Source organism: Pogoniulus pusillus, chromosome 2, assembly GCF_015220805.1.
Source record: "Pogoniulus pusillus isolate bPogPus1 chromosome 2, bPogPus1.pri, whole genome shotgun sequence".
In the NCBI taxonomy this organism is placed as follows: domain Eukaryota; kingdom Metazoa; phylum Chordata; class Aves; order Piciformes; family Lybiidae; genus Pogoniulus; species Pogoniulus pusillus.
The window spans coordinates 35738010-35763686 of NC_087265.1; the positions used below are offsets into that span (position 1 = coordinate 35738010).

At 45.8% G+C, this 25677-nt stretch overlaps 2 protein-coding genes across 2 annotated transcripts in view; one reads left to right on the top strand and one right to left on the bottom strand.

The window, feature by feature from the left end:
* Window positions 1-527: 527 nt before the first annotated feature.
* FZD5 (frizzled class receptor 5) lies at window positions 528-3004 on the top strand. Its single transcript, XM_064167120.1, has one exon. The coding sequence runs from the start codon at window positions 528-530 to the stop codon at window positions 2262-2264; it is 1737 nt and encodes a 578-aa protein (XP_064023190.1). The 3' UTR covers window positions 2265-3004.
* A 5359-nt stretch (window positions 3005-8363) lies between these two features.
* Window positions 8364-25677, bottom strand: part of CCNYL1 (cyclin Y like 1) — a 37768-nt gene continuing 20454 nt past the window's right edge. The window contains exons 5-10 of the mRNA XM_064160982.1: window positions 24680-24715; window positions 23959-24010; window positions 20690-20809; window positions 17813-17979; window positions 12892-13054; window positions 8364-10123 (exon numbers count right to left, since the gene is read on the bottom strand). Coding sequence (XP_064017052.1) covers window positions 10007-10123; window positions 12892-13054; window positions 17813-17979; window positions 20690-20809; window positions 23959-24010; window positions 24680-24715 — 655 coding nt within the window. The 3' untranslated portion in view covers window positions 8364-10006. The remainder of the gene's footprint in view (window positions 10124-12891; window positions 13055-17812; window positions 17980-20689; window positions 20810-23958; window positions 24011-24679; window positions 24716-25677) is intronic.

The window sequence follows — 25677 nt, forward strand, 5'->3', positions numbered from 1 at the left end:
GGTCAGGCCAGCGCTGGGGAGGGGGCTGGTCCTGGGTCTCGGGAGGGGCCCAGTGGGCAAGAGAGGAAGGAGCCAGGATCCCTCCAGGCTCGCCGGCTTAGACAGGGAGCCAGGGGCGAGTGTTGAGCGGCCAGTGGTCGGACAGCACCGCCACTTGTTCCCTGCCCCGCTATCCCCCGGACCGGGGCCACCGCGCATCTCCGAGCGGGACTCCGACAGAAAGCCTGCAGCATGCGGGGGCAGAGCAGCAAGCGAGGGCGCTTCGCCTCGCCGCACCGGCGCTAGCTGCCAGGGCGGAGGCGGGGCCGGCGGCGGGGCCCCGGGGCGGGGGCGGCCCCGGGGCGTTCCCGGGCGGGGCTAAAGGCGGAGCGCGGGCGCGGCTCGGCGCGGGGGCGCCAGCTCGCACCAGAGCGCGAGTGGCGGCGGAGGCGGCAGCGGCGGTCCCGGCGCGGCCCCGCTCCCAGCGCGGCGGCGGCAACGGCGACAGGTCCTCGGGGCATGCGGCGGCGGTAGGACGCGCGGCGGCGATGGGCGGCTGGGGGCTGCCGGGGCCGCTGGTGCTGGTGCTGGTGCTGCCGCTGGTGCTGGGGCTGCCGGCGGCGGGGCGCGCCGCCTCCAAGGCGCTGGTGTGCCAGGAGATCACCGTGCCGATGTGCAAGGGCATCGGCTACAACCTCACCTACATGCCCAACCAGTTCAACCACGACACGCAGGACGAGGCCGGGCTGGAGGTGCACCAGTTCTGGCCGCTGGTGGAGATTCAGTGCTCCCCGGACCTGCGCTTCTTCCTCTGCAGCATGTACACCCCCATCTGCCTGCCCGACTACACCAAGCCGCTGCCCCCGTGCCGCTCCGTCTGCGAGCGGGCCAAGGCCGGCTGCTCGCCCATCATGCAGCAGTACGGCTTCGCCTGGCCCGAGAGGATGAGCTGCGACAGGCTGCCGGTGCTGGGGGACACCGAGGTGCTCTGTATGGGATACAACCGCACGGAAGTCACCACCCTGCCGCCTTTCTTCGGGAAGCCCACACGCCCGGCCAAAGACGCAGCCAAAAACCTGACGCCACTCGATGGGCAGCGCCCCTCAGGGCTGGACTGTGGCCGGACTTGCAAGTGCAAAGCGCCCCTGATCCCCATTTCCAAGGAGTCCCATCCTCTGTACAACCGCATCAGGACTGGGCAGGTACCCAACTGCGCCATCCCCTGTTACCAGCCCTACTTTACTCAAGATGAGAAGACCTTTGCTACCTTCTGGATTGGGCTGTGGTCTATCCTCTGCTTCCTCTCCACCTCAACCACTGTGGCCACCTTCCTCATCGACATGGAGCGCTTCAAGTACCCCGAGCGGCCCATCATCTTTCTCTCTGCTTGCTACCTGTTTGTCTCTGTGGGCTACATTGTGCGGTTGGTGGCAGGGCATGCCAATGTGGCTTGCAACTCAGAACACCACCACATTCACTATGAGACTACAGGCCCTGCCCTCTGCACAATAGTTTTCCTTCTCCTCTACTTCTTTGGCATGGCCAGCTCCATCTGGTGGGTCATCCTGTCCCTCACCTGGTTTCTGGCTGCTGGTATGAAATGGGGCAACGAGGCCATTGCTAGCTATGCTCAATACTTCCACTTGGCTGCGTGGCTCATCCCCAGTGCCAAATCCATCGCTGTGCTGGCACTCAGCTCTGTGGATGGTGACCCAGTGGCTGGGGTTTGCTATGTGGGCAACCAGAGCCTGGAGAACCTGAGGGGCTTTGTTCTGGCACCACTTGTGGTTTATCTCTTCACTGGCAGCCTCTTCCTGCTGGCTGGCTTCATCTCGCTCTTTCGCATCCGCAGCGTGATCAAGCAGGGCGGCACCAAGACTGACAAGCTGGAGAAGTTAATGATCCGCATCGGCATCTTCACCGTGCTCTACACCGTGCCTGCCACCATCGTTATTGCCTGCTACATCTACGAGCAGCACAACCGGGAGGCATGGGAGCAGGCACAGAACTGTTCCTGCCCAGGGGACCCTCACCACCCCAAGCCTGACTATGCTGTCTTCATGCTCAAGTACTTCATGTGCCTTGTGGTAGGCATCACCTCTGGTGTCTGGATCTGGTCGGGCAAGACACTTGAGTCCTGGAGGCGCTTCACAGCCCACTGCTGCCGGGCCAGGAAACCTGCAGATCCCTCTATGTATGGTGAGGCCAGCCCAGCACTGCCAGGCAGGATGATGCTGCCCAGCATGGCCTCCTACCACAAGCAGGTCCCGTTATCCCATGTGTGACCAGATGGAACCTCAGTGATCCCAGCCACAGGGAGGAAAGGGTTGCAAAGACCCTGGGCCACAGAAGGTGGGTTGGCCACTGGGCCACCCGCAGCATCCTCGGCTCCACCATGGCAGTGTTGCCTGGGACCAAGCTTGTGCACCTGTGGGTCACAGAGCAGCCACAGCCCCAGGCAAGGCAGGGAGAGGTGCTGCCAAAAATGCAGGGGTAGGGGGAAAGGGAGGCCTGGAGCCTGACACCACCATGTATGCCCCATTTGGGTTCCAGTGCCCTGTTTGAGGTCCTGAGTAGCCTCTACTTGCAGGCTAGTCAGGTGGAAGATAGCCCTCAAGCACTGATTTGTGTTCTATGATGAGCCTCTGGGTAGGACTTGCTGGTGCTGGGTTGAAGAGGTGAGCTGCAGCAGGCAGGGCAGGTGGTGGCCCCTGACCCTGGGTGATGTGCTGGCACCTGCACTCAGCCACTCAGCAGAGACCAGGGGAGAATGTGAGGGGACTGGAAAGAGCTGGCAGTGGGGACTGCCTCTCTGTTGTGCTGCATCAGGGGCCTCCTAGGCAGGGTAATGCTCCCAGGGTTTCTGGAGTCCCAGGGCAGAGCTGTGTGTGGCAAAGGAGAGGACTGGGTGCCCTGGCACAGCACTGCTGCTGGCTAAGTGGGAGCTGCATGGGCTGTGGGCTTTGGGCATGGTGGTACTGTAGGAGGAAAAAGCTGTGGAGAGGAACTGCCACCTAGCCCTTGAGGGGAACAGGGACAGGGTCCTAAATGACTGCAGCATGGGTGAGGACCAAATGATAACCCCAGCGGTCTGTTCTGGCTAGGGCAAGTACGTGCTGGCTCTCCTTGAGGCTGGTGCTGGTGGGGCTCAGCTTTGTGGCACCAGGTGCCAAGTTTGACCCACCTCTCTGCAACAGGTAGCCAGCTCTGCTGCCTGTGAAGCAACTTGCTCTAGAGAGCTGAGGGTCTGCGTGAATGACAAGGCTGCCATCCCAGCACCACGGGGTTTGCAAGGAGCTGTTTGTGCTGGCACTGAGCGCAGCCTCCTGAGCTGCCGAGTGCTTCGGGAAGAGGTCGGTGCTGCTCTGTGCTTCTCACCTCTGCAGCAGGGTGAGTTTTTTGCGCCTCACTTGTGCCATGAAGTTTAACCTGGGTGAGGTAGGCACCCCCAGCTCCCTGCCCTGCCCTCCGGAGGCACAAGACACAGCAGCTGAGCATGGCATCACCAACCCTAAAAAGTTGGTTGTACTTCTGTAGTGGGCAGTGTGAGCATGGGGCGGGGGTGAGCCAGGCAGCAGCCTGCAGTCCCTGGGAAGCAGCTGGGTTTTTCCAGTTAGCAGCTTCACTGCTTCTTGCTGCTTCTCTCTTTGAGACAGTGCCGGGTTTGAAAGTGAGCAGTTAATTTAGGAAGACTCAGCAGAGCACTTATACTCCCTTTCCTCCAGCTTCCAAAAGCCTTTTTCCCAGATCAGACAGCAGCACAGCACTGACAGAAGAGGTGCTTGGCATTAAGTGGTGGTGACAGCTATGTTTCAATAAGTAGAATGATGGCAGGAGGGCCCTGTTGTCAACCTCACTGAATGCAGTGAGGGCCAGTGGCTCCAGTTGCAGCACAGCTGGCAAGAGGCAGCTGCCTCTGGCTTCATCCTGCTTGTGAAAGCACCCAATTTTTAATTTATTTCTTTTTTTTTTTCTTCCCTGTCCTACATGGTGATCATTTATGTTCCCACCTACCCATTACTCAATTACTCAAGGTCTTTTTGCCCTCCTTCAAGTGTGGCAACATGACTTGCTGCTTGAGCACTGGAGAGCAACAGCTGGCTTTGCTCCAACTGGACTGCAAGGATCCGAGGTTGCTCTCAACACCTTTGGACCACTTCAGTAGAGAAGGTTTCCACTTCATTTTAAAACCAAAGCCTGAGAAGTGAAGGGGCACTCAAGTGGCACATCTACTGATAAAGCTGCTGCCAAGGTACCACATGAGTGTCCTGGGGCACTGTGGCCAGCAGAGCCAGTGGTGCAAGGACTGAGGGCTCATGGGGACTGCTTTGCTGCACATATCAGCACTCCTGAGGCAGAGTGCTCGCTCCCTTCTGTGCTGCAGCACTTCATTGTGGCCGGAATTGCACCATGGTGTGTTACAAACTGTAAATAGTTGTATTATAACCTGGTCTGTATGTACAGAAGCTGTAGTGACCTTTGATACGGGTTTGAGGCAGGTGTGTTCTCAGCAGTGAGGCAGGTAATGTGCAGAGACGCTGTGGGTAGTCTCATGTTGTAATCCAGGGCATTAAAATGACTCCAGTCTGCTCCAATCCATGCCGGTCTGGACTCCTCTCCTTTGTAGTGCCTTTTGTAGATACAGCTAAACCCACCTCATGCAATAGAATGGACAAAACCACGTCAAAGGTGGTAGTTTGTTACTTTTTGTTTTCTCCAAAGTGCAACTACCTGTAAAGCTGCTGGGGTTTTTGTTTGTTTGGGTTTTTTTAAAGAAAAAAAGAAATTACAGTGAGTTACAAACTTGTCCCCTGCAAAACACAAGATCATTTTCAGCTTTGATCTAGTGGCAGGTTCATACAACTTGTGCTTGAGCCTGGCTTCTCAGCAGCAAGTACTCTGCCTGCCTCTCACATTACTGATGCTGTTCAATGTTGTTTAAATAACTGTACGATATTTTGTGAAAAGCTGAAGAAATTTTATTCAAAGAGAAGTATTGAGATCAGTTATTTATGAGGATGAAAAAAAGCAAGCAATGAAAAACGTGTGTGCTGTTTCCTTTGCTTCTGCTAATTGCTACGAAAACTTAACTGGGGGGGGGAGGCTGGGGTGTGTGTTGGGGGTGGGGGGGGGCTGTGCAGGAGTGCTGTTATCCCTTCGAGAGCGTGGGGGAACAGGTGAGGCAGCCATCCTCAGGAGTAGCCAGCCCTGCGTGCATGACCCCCATGCAGCACAGCCCTCAGCGGCTGCACCCTGTGCCCCAGCCCGGGTGTCAGATCCTGGCCCGGCGCTGTGTAGGAGTTGGTCCTCAGGGGCTGCCTCGCTGTCTGGCTGCTGCCTGTGACATTTTCTTGAGAGGCCAAGGTCACACCTCGTCGGTAGAAGAGGATTAACTATCAACTTTTATTGCTGTGCTGCACTGTGCACACTCTCAGTCCCTTGCTCTGCACGGAGATCAGGCCCTGCAGGGCTGCTCTTTGATGCTTGTCAGGCCAAGCAGATGACAGCTCTCAGCCAAGCAGGAGCTGCACTCCGGGAGGAGTGTCCACGTTGCCATCTGCTGTGTGCTCTCGTGTTGTGAGGAGCATTTTAGGAAGAACAAGAAGGGGTTAAAGGCTGGCTCCCTGGTGACTAATGGTGCAAGACTTTGCTATCTAGTTAGGTGTGTAGGCACACATCAGGTCCCACTAGATAGGATCTCTTACCTGGAAGCAGCATTCCAGCACCCGGTGATAAACCCAGCAGCCACACTGACTCACCCGGTTCCTCAGTGCTTAGCGAGCTGCCTCCCCCTGTTCAAGAGCAGGCAAATCGTGCTGCCAGGCACCGGGCAGCCGTTCTGGAGCGTGGAGAGGATCTGCACCATTCATTCCAGCATGAGGCTCTTACTGAGGAGCTGTGGGTACTCCCTGCCTGCCTCCGGAAGGAACGCCCAACACCTCACTGGTAACCTTGTCATCCTCACCATCCAGGGAGCCACTGTGTCCTCAGCTCCTCAGTAAACAGGAGCTTGGCAGCGCTGCCATCCACCACCTACTGTTTCCGAGCAAGGGAAGGGCCATTACTGTAGGCAGCTGTTTGCGAATCACCTGCAGGAGGTTCCTGTGAGCACATGCATGCTCACAGACACAGCCCAGCCTAATGCTTGTGCTGCTGTGTCACTTGCGCTCTCCATGGCCCATCTGGCCAAACTCAGCCATCCTTGAGGCAGTCGCTGGCTTTTGGATTTTGCTGTTTGATTAACAGTGCCAAAGCAGCACAATTTCAGTCTGGGTGGCATGGAGAATGACAGTGTCTAAGGACTCAGGGACTGTGCAGCTTTTCGAGTCATTTTTAATGCCACAGAGTAAAAGTCAAAGGACTTGGTTCACCAGAAAACAAACAAACATGAGGGAAAAAAAACAACACCACAGAAACAAACAAAACACCTACAACAAAACAAACTCAAACCCAACAAACAAACAGAACAACCTTGTCCTGAGCCCACGTTCAGCTTTTTCTTGGGCTAGACATTTTGGGCTGGTGGCAGGAGGAGGCATCGTTAAGTGCACTACAGATCAGTATGGAGGCACCCTGCAGTTTACTGAATACTGTCAAGCAACTTCCTTGGTGCAAGTGTTTTCCCAGATAACATTACGGAAAGTCAGCCCTGTGTAACGCTACTGCACAACTGTGCTGTGGGAAATACCAGTGCAGGCCGGGGGCGGCAGCTGCCTGCTGCTGAACGCACCAGCTCACCCTGCCCTATGCACACCTTGCCAACACCCTCTGCAAACTCTTGCCTCAATTGCTCTTCTGCTTGCTTATGTTATGCTTCATGCCTATACTCTTATCCAAAAGCGATGGGCTTGACATTTATGCCATCCCTGAAGTGCTTTGTCCTCTCAACTGCCAAACCCACACTGAAGTAGTTCTTGTAAAATTCCCTTAGGAACAGAATACAGAGTCCCTGTATACAAAGGGAAAGGGCTGCTGAAGCCCAAGGCCGTCATGTAAGCTCACAAACACATCCATGACTTCCTGCCCCTGTTGACCACTGATACATGATGCTCCTATTACGCTTGCTAGGCTATTGTCTCTGCAAACAATGTTTACTGCTAAATGGAAAGTGCTGCCCTGGAACTGGATGCAAGTGGAGGTCACCTCTGCACAGATGAAATATTACTCAGCTGTTAAGAGAAATAAGGTGCATTGACTCTGTAGCTGGTTGCTCTTCTTCGGGAGCACAGGCAGGGAACAATCTCTGCAACTCGAATATTCTGACTGTAATTTTTCTTCTGCCTTTTTTGAGAAAAGTGCTGCTAACAAATTAAGAGTAGTGAAAATTATGATGTATCTCCCCCCACCTGCTTGTCTCCCAGCAGAATCACCCAAACCCAGTTCCTTCTGACACAGCCACTGCTCATCCCTTCAAAAGGGAGATGTACTTATGTGTACTTACTCTTTTATGGGGGGCAGAATGTTAAATGTTAAATGAATTGCTATTTTTCCTCTCTTAAGATGCTGAGTTGTAGTTGAGCTCTATTTAGCATCATCTGAACAGGTCAAAATCCTATTGACAATGTGCTCTGGGCTATGCTGCTGGAAAACTAAACCCAGTTACAGTTTGAGGCAAAATTAAGTTGGGAGCAGCAGTCTCCTGCAGGATATACTGCAGAAGCAGCTCGAGGTGTCATTCCCTCGCCATCTAGCTCACAGAAAAAGCCTCAGTCTCATTCGACAAAAAAGGTAAACGACTGCCCCAAGTTTCTGCTGAGCACCTCACTGCTGACTGACTGGCTACATGTGCAGAAGCTGTGTGCTGGCCCACAGCAAAGTGCATCCAGCCCAATCCCACAAAGTTAAAGGCATCTGGCAGTGCTAAGGAAAGCTCATTAGCAATTAGGTCACAAGTCAATCCAGGAGCTGGTCACTTGTACTTTCCAACTTAGTGCCCCTCAAGAGAGGACTTAAAAAGCATCGAATCACCTGCAGGGAGACTGGCCCTTACTTCAGGCCGTTTAAGTGCAAGGAGACTGGGAATAGTTACTTGAGCAGCCCAAGTCAAATTCTAAATGCAAACAACGTGTGGGAACAGCCAGGCAGCTGCGCAAGATTCTGCCCTGCCTTCAGCTGAAGCAGGCTGCCAGGGCACTGCCCCACGTTGCCAACCAGGCAGGCAGCTCACAGCTGCCACATGACCACTGCTGCTGGTTCCCCAGACATTCACAAGTCACTGTGTTAAAATGAAGACCCGGAGCTACTACAGGGAAGGGGTGGGGGAGCCTTAAGGCTTACCACTGCATTTTTTTCTTTCTTTTTTCATGCTTGAGAGAAGCTGCACAACAGCAAATACTTATGAGGGGGAATGAAATGGGACAGCTGTACAGAACACACAATTCACCTTTAATTAAAATAGAGTTTATTAGCTTTTCTTTTAATACAAACATGAGAAAGGAAAACCACCTGAAGATGTAGCGTTATTTTCACAATGGGCTGTGATCAATACCTGAAGTGCCAAGTTCCATGGATTTGGGAGCCAGGGGCTGGCATGTTTGCATACCATAAAAGGCTATATGCATCATTTTGACAGCTGAGTGCAGGCAGACTGATGACTACACTCACAGCCCCACTCTCAAAAGGCACATGGACTTGCTGTTCAGTGTAAGTTTCTGGGCCTTGGCTGGAAGAGGAAGTGCACAAAACCTGTGCCTTTCAGAGGGAGATCTGCTCCTAGGACAAACTGCCTAGAATCTATTTGGATCCAAAAAGGGAAGATACTACAAAAGACCTGTAACAGGAAGAGTCTAATAATACTTATCCTGTTTAGAGTTTAGTTCCAGAGCCTGAAAGTAAGCTCCATTCCAAAGTCTCAGAAAGAGCAAAACCCAAGCCTCTAGAGCAGTTGCACAAGATAAAATTCACTTTGAAAACCAACAAAACTAAAAAAAAAAAAAAAACCACAAAAAAAGGAGCTTTATAGAAAGCTTTTTGATAATTCTCAAATGAACTCAGTATTTTTCAATCTACCACATTAGGTAGTCAAAGATTCTCAAATTCATTACTGTCTCATTATGAATGTAAATCCCTCCCAGGAAACAAAAACCTGAGGAGAGCCAGATGGATGCACAATATCAGCTTTAGGAACTCCACTGTATATAGCAGAAGAGAAGTGCAGTAGAACTCAGACAAGCAGTGCTGCACGCACACCATTCACCACTGGATTGCTACGCTGTTTGCAACTGTGATGATGTTTCCAGACTAGCTTTCCCATTCAATGCCTCAGAAAAATATACAGATTGCATCTCTTCCAGAGCAATGCAAGTATTAGAAAATGAGAGAAGCACCATAATTCACAAGAAATGCAGCATGGACCCTATACATTTCAACAATACATAAAACCGGATCTCTGCCTGCAGTCAAAACATTCAAAGTCTCTTGACAATCTCTACTGGAGTGAAGGAGTGGGTGCAGAGTTGGAATTCCTCCCTGCTAGGCGGTTTCTTGGTTATGAACAGATCACCAATGATAGCAGCTTTTAGTAGCCAAACCAGTGAAAATCTGTCAACACGTCTCTATGCTACTGTTTTCAGCTCCAGAGTGGCTTTACACTTTAAGAGTCCCATGTTTTGTTTTTGTGAACACTGCATCGACCTGAAATACAGCTGCAGCGAGGCTCTGGGTGACAGGGGAGGGAAGAACGTTTTAGCTATAGTCGTGTGGTTAGTGTTTCAATTCTAAAATGTAAAACTACTTCTTATTCAAAACCTCAAGAGTTCACAGCTATAGGCCTACATAGTAAGCAAACATCTGTGGGGGAGAGAAGGAGAAGAGTCTGGTTTTTGCACCTCTGGATACATATGAAGGAGGAGAAAGTTGATTTGACAAAGGTCTTGTCTGCTCCTCAAGCTCTGGGCTCCGTTGGCTAAGTTTTCCCGCCTCTCCTCCTGCTGGAAGACACCATCACCGCTGGCTTGTGTGCATGGAGTGGTGGTATTCCTCCGACTCTCGTGGATGCTGGTTTGTGGTGCTGCACCTTTCTCTCTCCTCAGGAGAGGATGGCATTAGAACGGCGGATACCAACTAAGTTATCGGCGCTGAACGATCGTCTCATAGCAGCTTTGGACAAGTCTTTGTATTTGTCTTCACACAGCCGGGAGATAGCCTGCACACCGCGTTTGGATGCAAAACGGAGAGCACGCGTTAGGGAAGCCTGAGCCATTCAAGGGAGGCTTTCAGAGTGTAATATCAACACAGCAGGCACTCCGTAGCAGTGCCACTACTGGCTTTTTTTACCTAGAATCAGAGTGAAGAACTGCTTTGGAGGGAAAAATATTGAAGGGGTCTGTCCCCATGGCAGCAAGAGCCCTATCCATCAGAAAGCCAGGCATAAAGAAGGCAAGCAGTTTCCATATGCAAGTGCCCTCATTCTTTTACCAGTCTCACTGTCTAATGGAAAACTTGGATCCATTACAGGCAAAGAAGTTTGTGCAAGCTATGTTAAAAAATGCACCTAGTAGCTAGGTCTGGTGCATGCAATAGCACAAACATTTTATTTTAAACAGACACAAATGCAGGCATTTCTGTGAGAGAAAAGGTTCAAGTTGAAGAGGTCTCTCCAATCCATTGGGCCTGGGCCATTCTGTGCAAGTGAACATAAGAAATTAAGTTCTAGTAGGATGTCTGATTTGGCTTCTCTACACTCTCAGCCCCAGTGGATCAGGGGTTCCTGGGATCAGGCTCCTGAAGAAGTCTGAGAAGGGAGGTCAGCCCACTGCTTGATGGCATAGCAGTAGCCATGGCACTCTAATACAGCTATTAAATATCAGTACAAGTGTACAACTTAGTATTTAAATGCTTTTTCATCCAATTAACTGGCTTGTCTCTGCACTGCTTCTCCAGCTAGTCAAGCAGCCTTTATTCTGGTGCAGCTATCCTACTAACAAGCCTAATTATTTAAATCCCAGTGACACAAGGTTGTTCAGAAAACTGTGTCTGCCCCTGTGCAAGGACTGTTTCTATTGCAGCTTTCAGGCACTATCAATGCAAATAAACAAGGCTACCTGTAATAAAAGACTGAACTGAATTTCAGTCCTTAACATTAACTTCCATTAATAATTTACCACCTACCACCAGATGAACTTTTAGAGTCCTGCAACCAGCTACAAGCCTACACCTTCCCTTTAAGGCAGCACCCATTCAGCACAGCCCAGTGTTCTGGAAGTTCAAAAGGTGAAAAGCACTCCAAACATGACTAAACTTCTCGGTATATTTTAAAATAATTATTTACATTTATTTCTGCTGACCTTCTGGAGGCATGCATTTGGCTCAAGAGTGGCATTCTTTGAGACACTGGCTGCAAGAGCTCCCAGTGCAAGACCAGACAGACTCTCCGTCCTGTTCTAATGCTAGCACATCAATCATAAAGCAACCTGCGCTGGGACATTTAGCCACAGTTGCCCATATGGTGTAAGTCAGTTTTCAGTTCCTGGAATACAAATTCACTGCTCTATGCAGGCTCTAACCAACTGCCTGTGTGCTTCTAATTAAAAATATTAGCCAATGGTTTAAATATTTATCACATTTTAGAATTACAGCCCAGGATGTCCTCTATATATGCACTATTAAATATGTTATGGCAAACCAGAAACTGTACTGAACATTACTCTGGTTTTTAATGCCAAGCCCCCAAATGCTAGCAAAGAAGAAACAAAACAGGCTCACAATCTGTAAATCATCCACTTATGCCTGGGCACTGAGCAGTTCAGTAAACAGTTTCCTGTGGAATATGAACTGCCCTGCAATCATATTTACAATTAGTGACAGTGTTAGCTTAAAGTGCAAGTAGAAAGGGTGAGACAAAGCAGAAGAGCTGCACTGCTTAACTTTAGAGGAATGCATAGGCACACCATACCTATCATTTGAAATGACCAGGAGGATCACAGCTATTTCCAAAGTTCAGCCACTTCTGGCTGGGATAAGATTATAAAAAAACAAAACCAAAAACGTGGCACTGGGCAGAATGCTTGGAGGGTGGACAAGAGAATGAGCTAAGCCAAGTAGCACATCCCTCTGTGAAAGGGCCCACGGTATCAGTGTACATAGGGCCTGTGGCAATGCCTTTGTTGAAAGGTCAACAAAACAACATGCAGAGTCATCAATTAAACCTGGACAGATGAAAGGTTGCATTGATCCAACATGAAATTTTGCCTGGAACTCTGCAAAAGTTCTTTTAAAATGTGCCTTCATACCAAAGAAGGTTGCAGGCACTCACAGGTGGGCAGCCTTTCCCACTGAGGAGAAGGAGCAAGTACTCTGTAGTTACACTCCTCTGGACATTCCGGACTTCTAAGAAGTGACTATTCCAAAAGTGTATCTTGAAGCAGTACATCTTTGGAAAAGTGAGGTTCTAAATTTGTGAAAAGAAACATTCTTTCTGCAGCAGTTCTCAAACGATTTACTAAGCCATGAGAGCAGTAAGTGCTCCCTCTAAATCTAAAAGCAGCTGTGCAGTGCGGATGCAGTGGGAAAACTTCAGCTGGTAGTATTTAGCAAAGTCTGAGTGTGACTGTCTCTAGGTGCTTGGAATACAGGCTGTGACCAGAGAGGGACAGACAATCCATTACATATGACACTAATCCTTTCAATCTTAAGTAGCCTAACGGAGCTATGGTTCCCAAAATAACATCCATTTTATTTTGCAGTCTGCTAGAGTTCCACAATCTCTGTCACTTCTTTCCTTAGAATATTACCTTAGCTTATGTGTGGCTTTAGAAGTGCTAACTGTAATTATAAAGGGGGTAAGTTTGCCTCTTGAGACACCAGTGTAAAAACTTTTTAGTTCTTCTAACTGCCACTTATGATTAGCAACACATGTCCTTGCTACACACACAGATATCTGAGTTCCCTGCTCAGCCAGTCTCAGACAGTTACCTCCAGTTTCTGTGCTCTCTCTTTACTGAGAGGCTCCAGCAGAAAGCTCAGGTTATTGTCATCTGCTAGGGAGCGAAGATCGAAGTAGTATTTGGCGTAAACACTGGCAGGAACATTGATATTAAACTGCAGTAGCTCCAAGAAGTGTCTTTCCATCTCATTCCTAGGAAGCATAAGGGACAGAAGACAAAGGAAAAAAGATTGTATTAGCTGGCTGAAACACTGAAGAGACTTCAAGCTTGTTTTTAAGCCCAGCAACTTTGAAATAGTCATCAAGAGCTTTGCATTATTAGTTTTGAGAGACAGGTCATTCATTTGTGCTCAAAACAAGGTGCAGCTTTTGAGTCCTGGCACCTCCAGCTCAGAGAGAAAGGTAGTGCCCTGTCATGCACTCGCTCGGCTGACCGGGGAGGTTCATTCTTCGGAGTTCCATTAGTGCAGCTGTACAATTCATGCACCATTCTCACTCTCCTACGGCCCCACACTATAGTGATCAGATGAAAGGAGTGATGTATGCTGTTTATTAGCTCTGAAGAACTTGCAGACATTTTCACCAGGCTGATAACAGGAAGGGGGTTTATTGAAGTAGAGGCGGACTAACAAAAGGAGTAGGCAGATCACCACGGCAACAAATGGATCTATGAAGAGCTGCTGCTATTATCTCACAGAAAAAAGGCTCTTGAAGCAACATGGATTCATCTCCAATAAATAAATAAATAAGCAGCATTAGGTGGGAGAAGGAATTTTCTCCTCAATAGCATTAAGCAGGATAACAAAGTACTGTGTCAAAGGGCACTGTCCAGTTTTTACTCGCTGGGCAAAATATTTGGAGGAAAGTGAGGAGAGTGCCATGACATGAAAAAGCCTGCTTCTTCTACTGTACCATGTTCAGCTAAATCAGAGATATCCATTCTACAGAGGAAAACCAATGTCTTACAAATTATCCTTAAAGGAACTGGTGGTGCCCAAAACGTGCAATTCAGTTTGACACTGAACAGTCGTTCCTACCGGTAGCAGACCTGTCTCAACAGAATTTAGCAGCTGTATGGGCCAACTGTGAATACACCTGAAGACAAGTGGCACGATTCAGTCCCAGGGCTGTCCTTGCTTTTGGTGAGGTTTTAAAAATGGATGTTTTGCCTATCAGAGGAGGAGAAATAAATGAAGGATTCATCCAGGTTGTGTCCTGTATTGGATAGTGGGTCCCAATATGAATAGTGGCTTTGTGCTTGTTTCTAGTACAGTAGACTTGAGTACCATTGAACCTAGTGCCAAAATTAATTTCCTGTTCATATGGTCATAAGCCTATAGAAATGTAAATCAGATAATGTTTTGATGATCAGCTGATCAGAGCTTGATTTACCTTGTGAATAAATGTCCTTTGTACTCACCAGGCTAATACATTTTAATTGTGTAAAAATACAATTCTTCCTTGGATTAACAAGTCAGTTAACAGTGGCTGAAAACCTGATAAGGACAATGCCCCTGTGTTTTCTGTGTCTTATTTACGAGTATATGTAGCCAAAAGAATGAACAGCATGCGTCCCCTTACAAGCAATCACAGCCAGATTAGCAGCTGCACAGCTGATTTTTTAGTGATTATGGTCTCACATTCAAAGCAAGTTTTGACAAAGGATGACTTCTTCTCTCTTCTGTTTTTAACTCCCATCAGAAATCAGCAAAACAAAACACTCTCAAAAAAAAAAAATCCTTTTAGTAAAACCTCCACTTTTGCTTTGGTCAAATAAGAAAGGGCTTGTGAAAAAGAAAGTAAGATGAATTTACTTTTGCTAAGTAGGAAGAAAATAAGGCTAATAAACTCATCTGCCAGTTGCAAAGCTTAGATCACGTATCTTCTAACCCACCATCACTTTCTATGAGAGCCAAAGAACTCAAATTTAAACAGGTGGGGATGTCAAGCACTAAGGAGAGCATGTTTGCTGGGGGCAAGGTGCACTTACGATACCTTCATATACATCCCCCCTACACATGCACACACAGATTTGCAGACTGGGTGAACTAAACCTGGTATAAAACCTTTTGGGGTATAATTCTGATTCTTGGCTTGCAGTAGCTCAACAAGAGTTGCCATCAGGCTAGCGAGATCCTTCTAGATATGGGCCAAGATGTTCACCAAAAGTGCACAAACCAAACTTGCCACCAGTCCTCACAGATAGGCCTTTACTGTGCATAGAAATGGCCTGCCCTTGGAGCAATACCTGGTTGAGTCCTGCCAAGTAATTTTTAGCTGGGCTGCTGCTGGGGGTTTGTGTGAATTTTTTGGGAGCATCATCAGTCATCTCCAATACTAGAATGTAACTACACCTGAAACCCTTTTCCAACCATTTTCTCTCAAAATTACTTCTATTCAGAATACCCAATACTCACCATCACAGAATCATAGAATCAACCAGGTTGGAAGAGACCTCCAAGATCATCCAGTCCAACCTAGCACCCAGCCCTAGCCAGTCAACTAGACCATGGCTCTAAGTGCCTCATACAGTCTTTGCTTGAACACCTCCAGGGATGGTGACTCCACCACCTCCCTGGGCAGCCCATTCCAATGGGAAATCACTCTCTCTGGGAAGAACTTCCTCCTAACATCCAGCCTATACTTCCCCCAGCACAACTTGAGACTGTGTCCCCTTGTTCTATTGCTGGTTGCCTGGGAGAAAAGACCAACCCTCACCTGGCTACAGCCTCCCTTCAGGTAGTTGTAGACAGCAATGAGGTCATCCCTGAGCCTCCTCTTCTTCAGGCTAAACAACCCAAGCTCCCTCAGCCTCTCCTTACAGGGTTAGTGACTACTTTGAAAAATGCTGGAACTACTAAAGTTCACAATTAACTACAGTACCAACTATGGATTGAAAGCAGACTTACAAACTTTAAACTCAGTTTTGCTTATTATCTTAAGCTGTTTTCCAAGGTCCTCATTACGGTGATGTTATCCAATCCAGGAGCCATTAAGGCTGCCAAGCTGCAGCAGTGTGGAGCCTAGGATGGAGACTCCTGGGCCACTGTCAGAAAGGGTTTGTACAGTTTCTGCCCATACCGAAACTCAAACTTCTACAAAAATCCCATGTTCAAACTGAAGGAATAACCAAGCCAAAATTTAGTCTATTTTCCTTACTACCATCACTGCTTTCAAAATATAAGTATGGACAATTTCAGGAGACCCTCCATCAGCCAACAGAGAATAGATATCACTGAAAATATCTGTAACAAGCAGGATATCAATTTGATTTGTCTCAAATAGGGCTAGAAGAAGAGACATCAAAAAGAGCAAAATGTATACTCTGGCACTCCTAGCATCACTGACCTCAGTCAACCTCAGACTTATTTGCAGCAGCACTTCAAGTATGTTCCTCAGATAGACGAGCACTCTGAGGCAGGTTGATGAAGACATATATTGTGTAAAATCAGTAATTATGCTTTCCTGAAAGCAGGGCTGGCACAGCCCTTCATTTGGAGACTGAGAACACCCTGCAAAGGGCATGTATAAACCAAAGTACTATGTTTGCTCTTGCTGTTTGCAATGTGAAATGACCTGGACAATAAAAACTGTTTTGGTGCAGATAACCCCGTGTTCAGAAAAGCTGCCCCCACCTAAAAGAAAGAAAACTGGATCTTTCTCCTCACAAAGAGTCCCAGATAAACAGTTATGTACTCTATTTAAAGCATTAGCTTCAGGCTTGAATTCAAGGGAGAGAGTGTAGGGCAAAAACAAACTCTCTCACATAAGAAGCCTCCCAGTGCTATGTGCAAACCGCTACTGCCTTTGCTTCTGTACTAGAAGCGACCTTCACTATGCAGGCATGGACATATGCTCCACTACAACACAGCAGTGTGATAAACTCAAACACACACAAAATGTGATGCAATTTATTAAGGTCGGAAAGCCTGACATTAACCTAGCTTTTTAGCATTTCTACCATTAGGACAAGGGAAACAGGGGAATAAGCTGCAGATATCATTGAAACAATAATGCTGACAGCTCAAAGCTCTCAGAGAGAACTTTCTGAGGAGGAATTTAACAGAAAATCTTAATGGGACGCTCCACACAAATACATCTACAGCCCATAGTATGTGCTTGGAGCTACAAGGGTGAACATCCTTAAACTGCAGAAATTGTAGGGCTTAAATTGGAGTACACCAAGAAAAGACAGCAGAGTCAAAGTTTCTGAAAAAAATGAAATCTACTTCTGAGACAAGAAAACACACGAGGAATAGCAGAACTAAGATTGACAACCTTGTTCTCAGCACTGTAGGGAAGTCAAAGAACTCACCCAAAAAAGATGAGCTGTAGTAGTAGCTAGATGTAATGATGCAACCACAGGTACCAACACAAATGGCACCTGCCATCCAGCGGCAGCAGCAGCTAGGAATTCAAACCTTGAGATTTTTAGGCCTTAGCTGTATACCAGAGCAGAAACATAAACCACAAGACTGCCTTGCAGTGTTTCAAATTTTAAATGAGAGAAGGCAGGGAACAGATTTACTACTACTACTACTACTATTTCTTTTTCCCCTCCCAAACAGGACTTTTTTGGTAAGATTTTAAATTGAGTCCTTTATTTTTTTGCACTGGTGTAACACTAATGTAAACAAACACAGTTTATTACTGGGGAAAGAAGTCAAGAAAACTAACTTTGAAGTTACTCACCTAAGTAATTAAATACTACTACAGGTTTGTCTCAAAGTAGGGTTATCCAAAGTTTCCTAGGTTAAAAAAGGGAATGAGGCTCGACACCAGATATATATCACATACACATATTATAGCACCAGAGATAGACATTTTTTCAGTCTGATCACCAAAGCTGCATTTAAAAAACCACCAACCAACCAAAACAAAACAACCATAAAAACACCACACCAAGACAAAAAGCCCACCACAGCAAATGAGCCAAACCTTGCAACTTACATGTCCTCAACAGTAATGTCCTTCAATATTTGGCAATAATCCACGTTCCACACAGCTTGATCATCCCAGACTTTAGAAGCCAAGAGAATAGCTCCCAGGACTATCCTCTTCCAGTTACTAGGGCATATGTCAATCTCTGCATAGGTTAAAAGCCTTTCCAAATAGACCTATAAAAAGATATACAAAAAAGCAGGAGCTGAGTTCTAAGCTGCAAGCATGCCAGTTCAAAACAACAATTTTATCCCATTACCATTAAGTGTGTCAAAGTAAGTATCAGTAATTGCTACTGACACTTTAGAATCCAAACTTACAGGAGTTACAAGTTCAAGTTTTATTATAATACAAGAACTGGACCACCAAGGTATACAATAAAGATACTGAAGAATCATTTCTGAGCAATAAGCACTGTTGTCTCTTTGTCACCAATTCCCATAGTCACTCAACATCACACCAGCCTTTTATCATAAAGTTCAGCACTTAGAGCTTAACAGGAAGCACTAAAGCCTTCACTGTGATGTCTAGCTGTGGGACAAAGATGCATTAATTGTTGTCTTTCTCAGTGAAATGCATCATAGCGCTGCTTCTACTTCACCGTGTAAAGAACAGTCTTCACTCCACCTACAATAGCTTCATCTCCTTTTTTATCTACATCATCAACTGCTTTGCTACTGAAAGACATCCAAGGCCAAGATATATCTTGGTCTTTTTACACATTCCTCCCATGTAATCTTAAATCAGCCCAAAGATGTTGAATCTGTCCCTTCCTTGGAAGTTTTCTGGTATTTCACACTCCCATAATGACCCATGAACTAAGTAATTTTAGCCTGGAGAAGAGGAGGCTCAGGGGTGACCTTATTGTTGTCTTCAACTACCTGAGGGGTGGTTGTGGCCAGGGGGAGGTTGCTCTCTTCTCTCAGGTGGCCAGCACCAGAACAAGAGGACACAGCCTCAGGCTGCGCCAGGGGCAATTTAGGCTGGAGGTGAGGAGAAAGTTCTTCACTGAGAGAGTCATTGGACACTGGAATGGGCTGCCCAGGGAGTTGGTGGAGTCACTGTCCCTGGAGCTGTTCAAGGCAGGATTGGACGTGGCACTTGGTGCCATGGTCTAGCCTTGAGCTCTGTGGTAAAGGGTTGGACTTGATGATCTGTGAGGTCTCTTCCAACCTTGGTGATACTGTGATAATTTGCACCTTTAGATCTGCATATAGATAGTCTAGGCAACAGGACATTAAAAACAAAGTCCAAGGTCCTAATGAAACCTTAGATAAACTAGCAGGTGCAGGAAGCCGTTGTGCAAGTCTAAAGGCAGAATCAATCTTTATTACTAGGGTTACCCGCCGCACCTTCATCCCATCCTTTGCTTGTAGCCATCGAGTGGACTGAAGGTGTTGCTACAATAACAGAGCCATCTAGTGGTAAAAGTTACTATAAAACTAGCTCTTGCTACTATTTGTTGTACCTCAGCTGATTAGATTGGCCACGGCTAGCTATCATCTTGTGCTGTGGAAACTGTTTGTATGTCTTTGGAAAAGGCCAAAACCTCAAACTACTTTCAGAATTTCAAAAGCTCTATCTAGCTGACCCTTTTATTACTCATTTCTTTATTAAAGAGAGTCCTTCAAGTTGAGTTTGCTCAATTACCACATTGTCTTTTGGTGATAGTTCTCTTCTGTTCTCCTTTTAGACTATTTTTCAGACAGGAGCCATAGTGAAGACTGAAATCTAGAATTCAAAGTGCAGTTTGAGAGACTGTCTAATGCAGCTGTTACACCTTTTCCCTTTCTCTGCACATACATACATGTAGAATATGCATGCATATATGTCTGTGTATATAATCAGTAACATTGCCAACTTCTTACATATATCTTATTTTCTGAAATCAAACAACAGAATAGGAGATTATTTTCTTAGTCTTGTTCTTGAGTTACAAAAAAATGGATCACAAACCCTATGAGGAGAGGCTGAGAGAGCTGGGGTTGTTTAGCCTGGAGAAGAGGAGGCTCAGGGGTGACCTCATTGCTGTCTACAACTACCTGAAGGGAGGCTGTAGACAGGTGGGGGGTGGCCTCTTCTCCCTGACAACCAGCAATAGAACAAGGGGACACAGTCTCAAATTGTGCCGGGGAAAGCAGAGGCTGGATGTTAGGAGGAAGTTCTTGCCAGAGAGAGTGATTGGCATTGGAATGGGCTGCCCAGGGAGGTGGTGGAGTCACCGTCCCTGGAGGTGTTCAAGAAAAGCCTGGATGAGGCACTTAGTGCCATGGTCTAGTTGACTGGATAGTGTTGGGAGATAGGTTGGACTGGATGGTCTTGGAGTTCTCTTCCAACCTGGTTGATTCTATGATTCATGTCACCTGGGAAAAAGAGTTTATAACCTCTTTGGTTTAATACTTTTTTTTTTTTTTGATAGAAAGGTGGCAACAACTGAAGGATGTTAAAAATGGGAAAGTTCCTCTCATGGAGTTCCTGTATTATTTATCCCTCCACCCCTTAAGCACTGTTACTTGCACTGTTCTGATTAATATAAACTCAAAACTCCCACTTGCCCTTACACACAACCAAAATAAAAGATGTGTTTGATCTTCTTATACTCCACTATGCAGCCTTTCTGAAGCTTCTACAGTGAGTTTGATATTATGAAAGAAGTAATTTTCGATTGGGCAGATTAAACATTACATACCCATATACAGAAAGGTAATTAAGTTCCTTTTTAGTTATCCACTTCTGTGACTACTCTGATGACCTCACTTTACAGTGTCTTCATTATTAACATGGTTTTGTGAGATAGTGTAACTATTTAAATGTCATTTCAGCTCAGTTCAGTCATTGATGGGAGGAAAAAACCTGTTGCAGTAACAGCAATGAAGTATCTCTTACCAGTGTCACTATTGCACATTCAGCTGTCAGCTGTGCAGCACTGAACAGTGTCCGAACGAACCGGTAGATGTGCTTGTGATCAGGGTCATGCTTGTAGTAGTCATCTGGAACTTCTTCCCGCTGAAAGAAAGTTCTCTGGTTCACTGAATAATCTGTCTTACTTAATACTGACTTTAAAGAACAGCCACACACAGTTGTCTCTTCTCACCAAGCAGAAATGTATGCAACCCTTCCCTGTCAGAGGCAGGGCAAAATGATACAGTGAAAGAAGCAAGCAGCCTTGCAGTATTATGAAAAGTCAAACCAAAGTACAGTAGCTTTAGCTGATTTTTCTTTTGCTTTGAAGGCTTTTTAAATCTGCAGTGTTAATGGGAGAGATCATGAACTGCCGTCATTATTACAGGTGCCAACTATTGTTCATGGAACATTTTACAGATTAAAAGAGTTTTCTTAAAGAAAGGTTTCCCTCTGCAAGAAAATCACAGATAAATACACACCATGGAAGCACTGACTCTTCAAAAGGCAAAATTAAGAGACTTTACAAGACTCTCCTTACAGCTGAGGAAGAGTTGGAGAATATATGTCAAGCCATCACAGGCAGAACTGCAATTCTAAAGTGAGTGTTTGGGAATTCAGACCCAGTCCCCTGAACATTCAGATATTCAGCACTCTTGCTGGAAGGATGAAACTTCAAAAGCTCCAACTTTACACACTGGTTCTGCAAGACTGATACTCAGGTTTCTATCTGTGTTTCAACCTACAGTATAGTAAAGGTACCAGGCAGAAAAAAGCTGGTGAGGGGCCTGGAACAAAAACCATATGAGGAGAGGTTGAGGGAGCCAGGGTTGTTTAGCCTGGAGAAGAGAAAGCACAGGGATGACCTCATTGTTGTCTACAAATACTTGAAAGGAGGTTGTAGCTAGGTGGAGGTTGGTCTCTTCTCTCAGGCAACCAGCAATAGAACAAGGGTACACAAACTCAAGTTGTGTCAGGGGAGGTATAGGCTTGATATTAGGAGGAAGTTCTTCACAGAGAGAGTGATTTGCTGTTGGAATGGGCTGCCCAGGGAGGTGGAGCAGCCATCCCTGGAAGTGTTCATGCAAAGACTGGATGAGGCACTTAGTGCCATGGTCTGGTTGACTGGGTAGGGCTCGGTGATATGTTGGACTGGATGATCTTGGAGGTCTCTTCCAACCTGGTTGACTCTATGATTTTATATTAAGTAGTCATAAGGTAACCAAAACAAGCATTTTCATCTGGTTTTGTAGTTTAAAATAGCCAGGTAGCGGAGTCCAAATAAAATGAAGCAGTGTCAAAGTAAAATGAAGAGGTAAGTTACCTTTGTACTCTTCCTCACAGCCTTCTAATATCTGACTAATCAATGGAGGTTCTCTCTTTAGGGTGAGCATGAAACATTAGGAATAATGTGAGCAGGATCCCCCTTGCACAATTTCTGTGCTATGAGCAGTACAAATGCACATTTGGAAGTACATCTTTCCTGACTGGAACTCAAGAGGAAAGGATTGAGACTGAGTAAGCCCTGTGATGCTCATAACAAATAATGAAACTAAAAAAAAGTTATTTCTGCTACTAGGGTCAATAGAGCCTGGATTTGGAGTGCTCGTGACTGAATCTTTAGAGGACAAGGCATTCAGAGATTTCTTAGAGCTGATGAACCTTTTTAAAGGAACTGCAGGCAACCAGCCATTGCTACTGAAACCAACAAGCCATTTTTACCTTCCCTCTCAGAAGTATGACATACAGTCATTACCATATTTCTGTCTGTATACTGCAGTAAGGTAAGAGGCCTTCAATGTTCCCTGAAGGACACTATTTTCCTCTATTTGTACTCATTAATATGAGGTAGACTCCAGGAAAGGAGCAAAAGATGTCAGGTTGTTACATAATGAAAAGAAATTGTCTGATGAAGCAGAGTGCATCTTACGTAAATGATTTTCAATGTCAAACAACAGATTCCCCGTTAAAACACTCTGGGACCAGACTCTTCTCTTGAAGTGGCACAGTCCATACACAAAATCTCTTCTGAAGTTCATTGGAAAAAAAAACCTGTATTTATCCCATAAGGAGAGGTTGAGGGAGCTGGGCCTGTTTAGCCTGGAGAAGAGGAGGCTCAGGGGTGATCTTATTACTGTCTACGACTACCTGAAGGGGCATTGTAGCCAGGTGGGGGGTGGCCTCTTCTCCCAGGCAACCAGCAATAGAACAAGGGGACACAGTCTCAAGTTGTGCCAGGGTAGGTATAGGCTGGATATTAGGAAGAAGTTCTTCCCAGAGAGAGTGATTTCCCATTGGAATGGGCTGCCCAGGGAGGTGGTGGAGGCACCGTCCCTGGGGGTCTTCAAGAAAAGCCTGGATGAGGCACTTAGTGCCATGGTCTAGTTGACTGGATAGGGCTGGGTGCTAGGTTGGACTGGATGATCTTGGAGGTCTCTTCCAACCTGGTTGACTCTATGATTCTATTTTGGTATACAATTCCATGTTTAGGGACAAAATGCTCAGGAACTTTAAATGTTTAATAAACAGGTTTAAAAATGCAGTTAACAAGCCAGAGCTGTGAGACAGATTGAGCTGTGTTTACTCAGGTAAGTCTCATAAAGCAAAATGAATTTTTAAAGCCACTACAGCTTTGCTAAATTAGTTTCAAATTCAAAACATAGGAAGTGGCTCTGTAGGACGTTCATTAAGCTAGTAGTGTTCAAACTGGATATAAAAAACATGCATTAGTGTCTTGAACTTGCTTGTGCTAGCAGGTTTTGCATCTTAAACGGTCCCAAAACGTATACCCAGGACCAATCACATTAAAACCACACAAGGAATGCTCCTAGCTGTTATTGCAATCAGCATTAAGCATATTTGCTTTAAAATGCTGCTTTTTCAGGTTTTGTAAAGACCAAATTCACTGTCTCCTGCTTTGTGTAAGGCTTCATGTATTACATTCTCCTGCTTGCAGTCATTTAAAAAGGTTAGTTACAGATCTACTAACCATGTCTTCCTAAATACACAGGAAAGACTTTTAAAGTACTGTTAGAGAGGGGAAGAAAGGAGGAGTCAAAGTTCAGATATGAAATATGCAAGAATCAGCATGTGCTTGCTTTCTATACAGAAAATCAAACATATTTTGCAACATTTAGGACTAGGCATGACCAAGCTGATATCAAAAGTTCAGAGAATAGTTTGCACTGCATTTTTTATATAGAGATATATGTACATTGATAAGCATGAAGAAGATAAAAAAAAATTACACTTACTGTGAGAGGATGAGATTTTTCATCAAAAATATCCAATGATCTGTCAGAATCTCTAGAAAGCAAAACACCTGCTTTATCAAAAGAAGTTAATAGGTAATGCTATGGGGTCCACTAAAAAGTACAATCCACTAAAGAAGATAAGGGACTTTATAGTTCATCTTTTTCTAGAGTATGTTATGAAGTTATATTGCATTTTTGCACAATATTTAAAGATGAGACCTTACAACTGAATATTTAAGAAGCTTACTAATGAGCAGCCACCCATGTTCTCCTATTATGTTTAGTATAATTCTCCCTTAAAATGTGAAACCCTCTCATTAACAGCATTTATTTTAAGAAGGTAGCTGCAGTTTTGAAGTGTATTATGTAACAAGCTGTAGTGACAAGGAGTATTTCTGCTGGGACAGAGTGCTCCTACACCCATCAAAACTAATCTGTAGCTCTGTACTCAGGTAAAGCTAAACAGAGCCCAAAGACTAATTTGTGGCACGTTAAAGTGCATTTTTATATCTCACTTTTGATGAAGTGTGTGCCTTGGATGGATGTATTACTGACCTTTCTGCATCAAGTCAAGAGGGAGTACAAAGAGACAGCAGATAGAGCATAAAGTGCCAGATTTTTCAACTCCTTTAAGTTATACTAGCCATTACTGAAGTGATCAGGCCATATCCTTAGCTCAAAATGCAAAGTAGTTGTATTTCAGCACAGCAAATTCACTCACCTGTTCTTTATATGGTAGAATATTGCTAATGTTACACTGAAAAAAAGAAAGAAAGAAAGATGTAAAAGCATATTCTATATATCCTATTCCACTGCAAAAAGCTGTTTCAGGATAAAACATTTGGAATCTATTAAGTACTGGCTTCTTCTCATGTTCTCAAGTGCTTTGTGCCTGAACAGAAATTGGACAAATCAAATTTGCTAGCCAACTACTTTTACATTCACAGTACAGATATTTGTGCCATGGAGTAAGGATTATGCCACGTTTTAAACACATACCTACTGCCTGATTAAGTGAGCTCTATCGATAGTGTGGACTATTCACAACTGAAATATAGTAGATGGTCTCCCTAATGATATATATACTGTTATAGAGATGCTGCTGCTGTTTTAATTCTGTGTCTCTGGATGTCTAGTTTAGGACATGTCTGAAAGAAAAAGAATAATCAAGAGCATATTATGCCAGCATAATCCAGCAAAGGGACATGAAAAGAACTCAGTTTTTGCTTAGCCAAGGAAGACCACAGATTTCATATTGACATTTATCTACTGTGGCCCAATTTCAGATCATTTACTGGCAAGGTCTACAGGAACACTGCCATTGCAGAAATCCATCATGATCTGATCTGTTCTCAGTTGTACACCACTTCAAAATGGCACTTGGCTCCCAAATGGAACTTGTGGGCTTTTCTCAAGAAAATGAAGAGTGACATGATAGGTACTTTTGTTTGAAATGCAATTTTAAAGCAATGAACAGACCTAGACATTTTTTTAACTCTACTAACTGTTCAGCCTTCCTGAAGCTACATTGCCTTCCTTTTCCCTTCAAGCACAGTAAAACCTGGAATTCTTATCTGGTGTCATCTATGAACATAGAACTGCCCCTGTGGTATCCAGAACAATGGGTCAACCTACCATATCCACTGGAGAACCAAGAAGGCCAAGGGGTGACCTCATTGCTGTCTACAACTACCTGAAGGGACACTGTAGCCAGGTGTG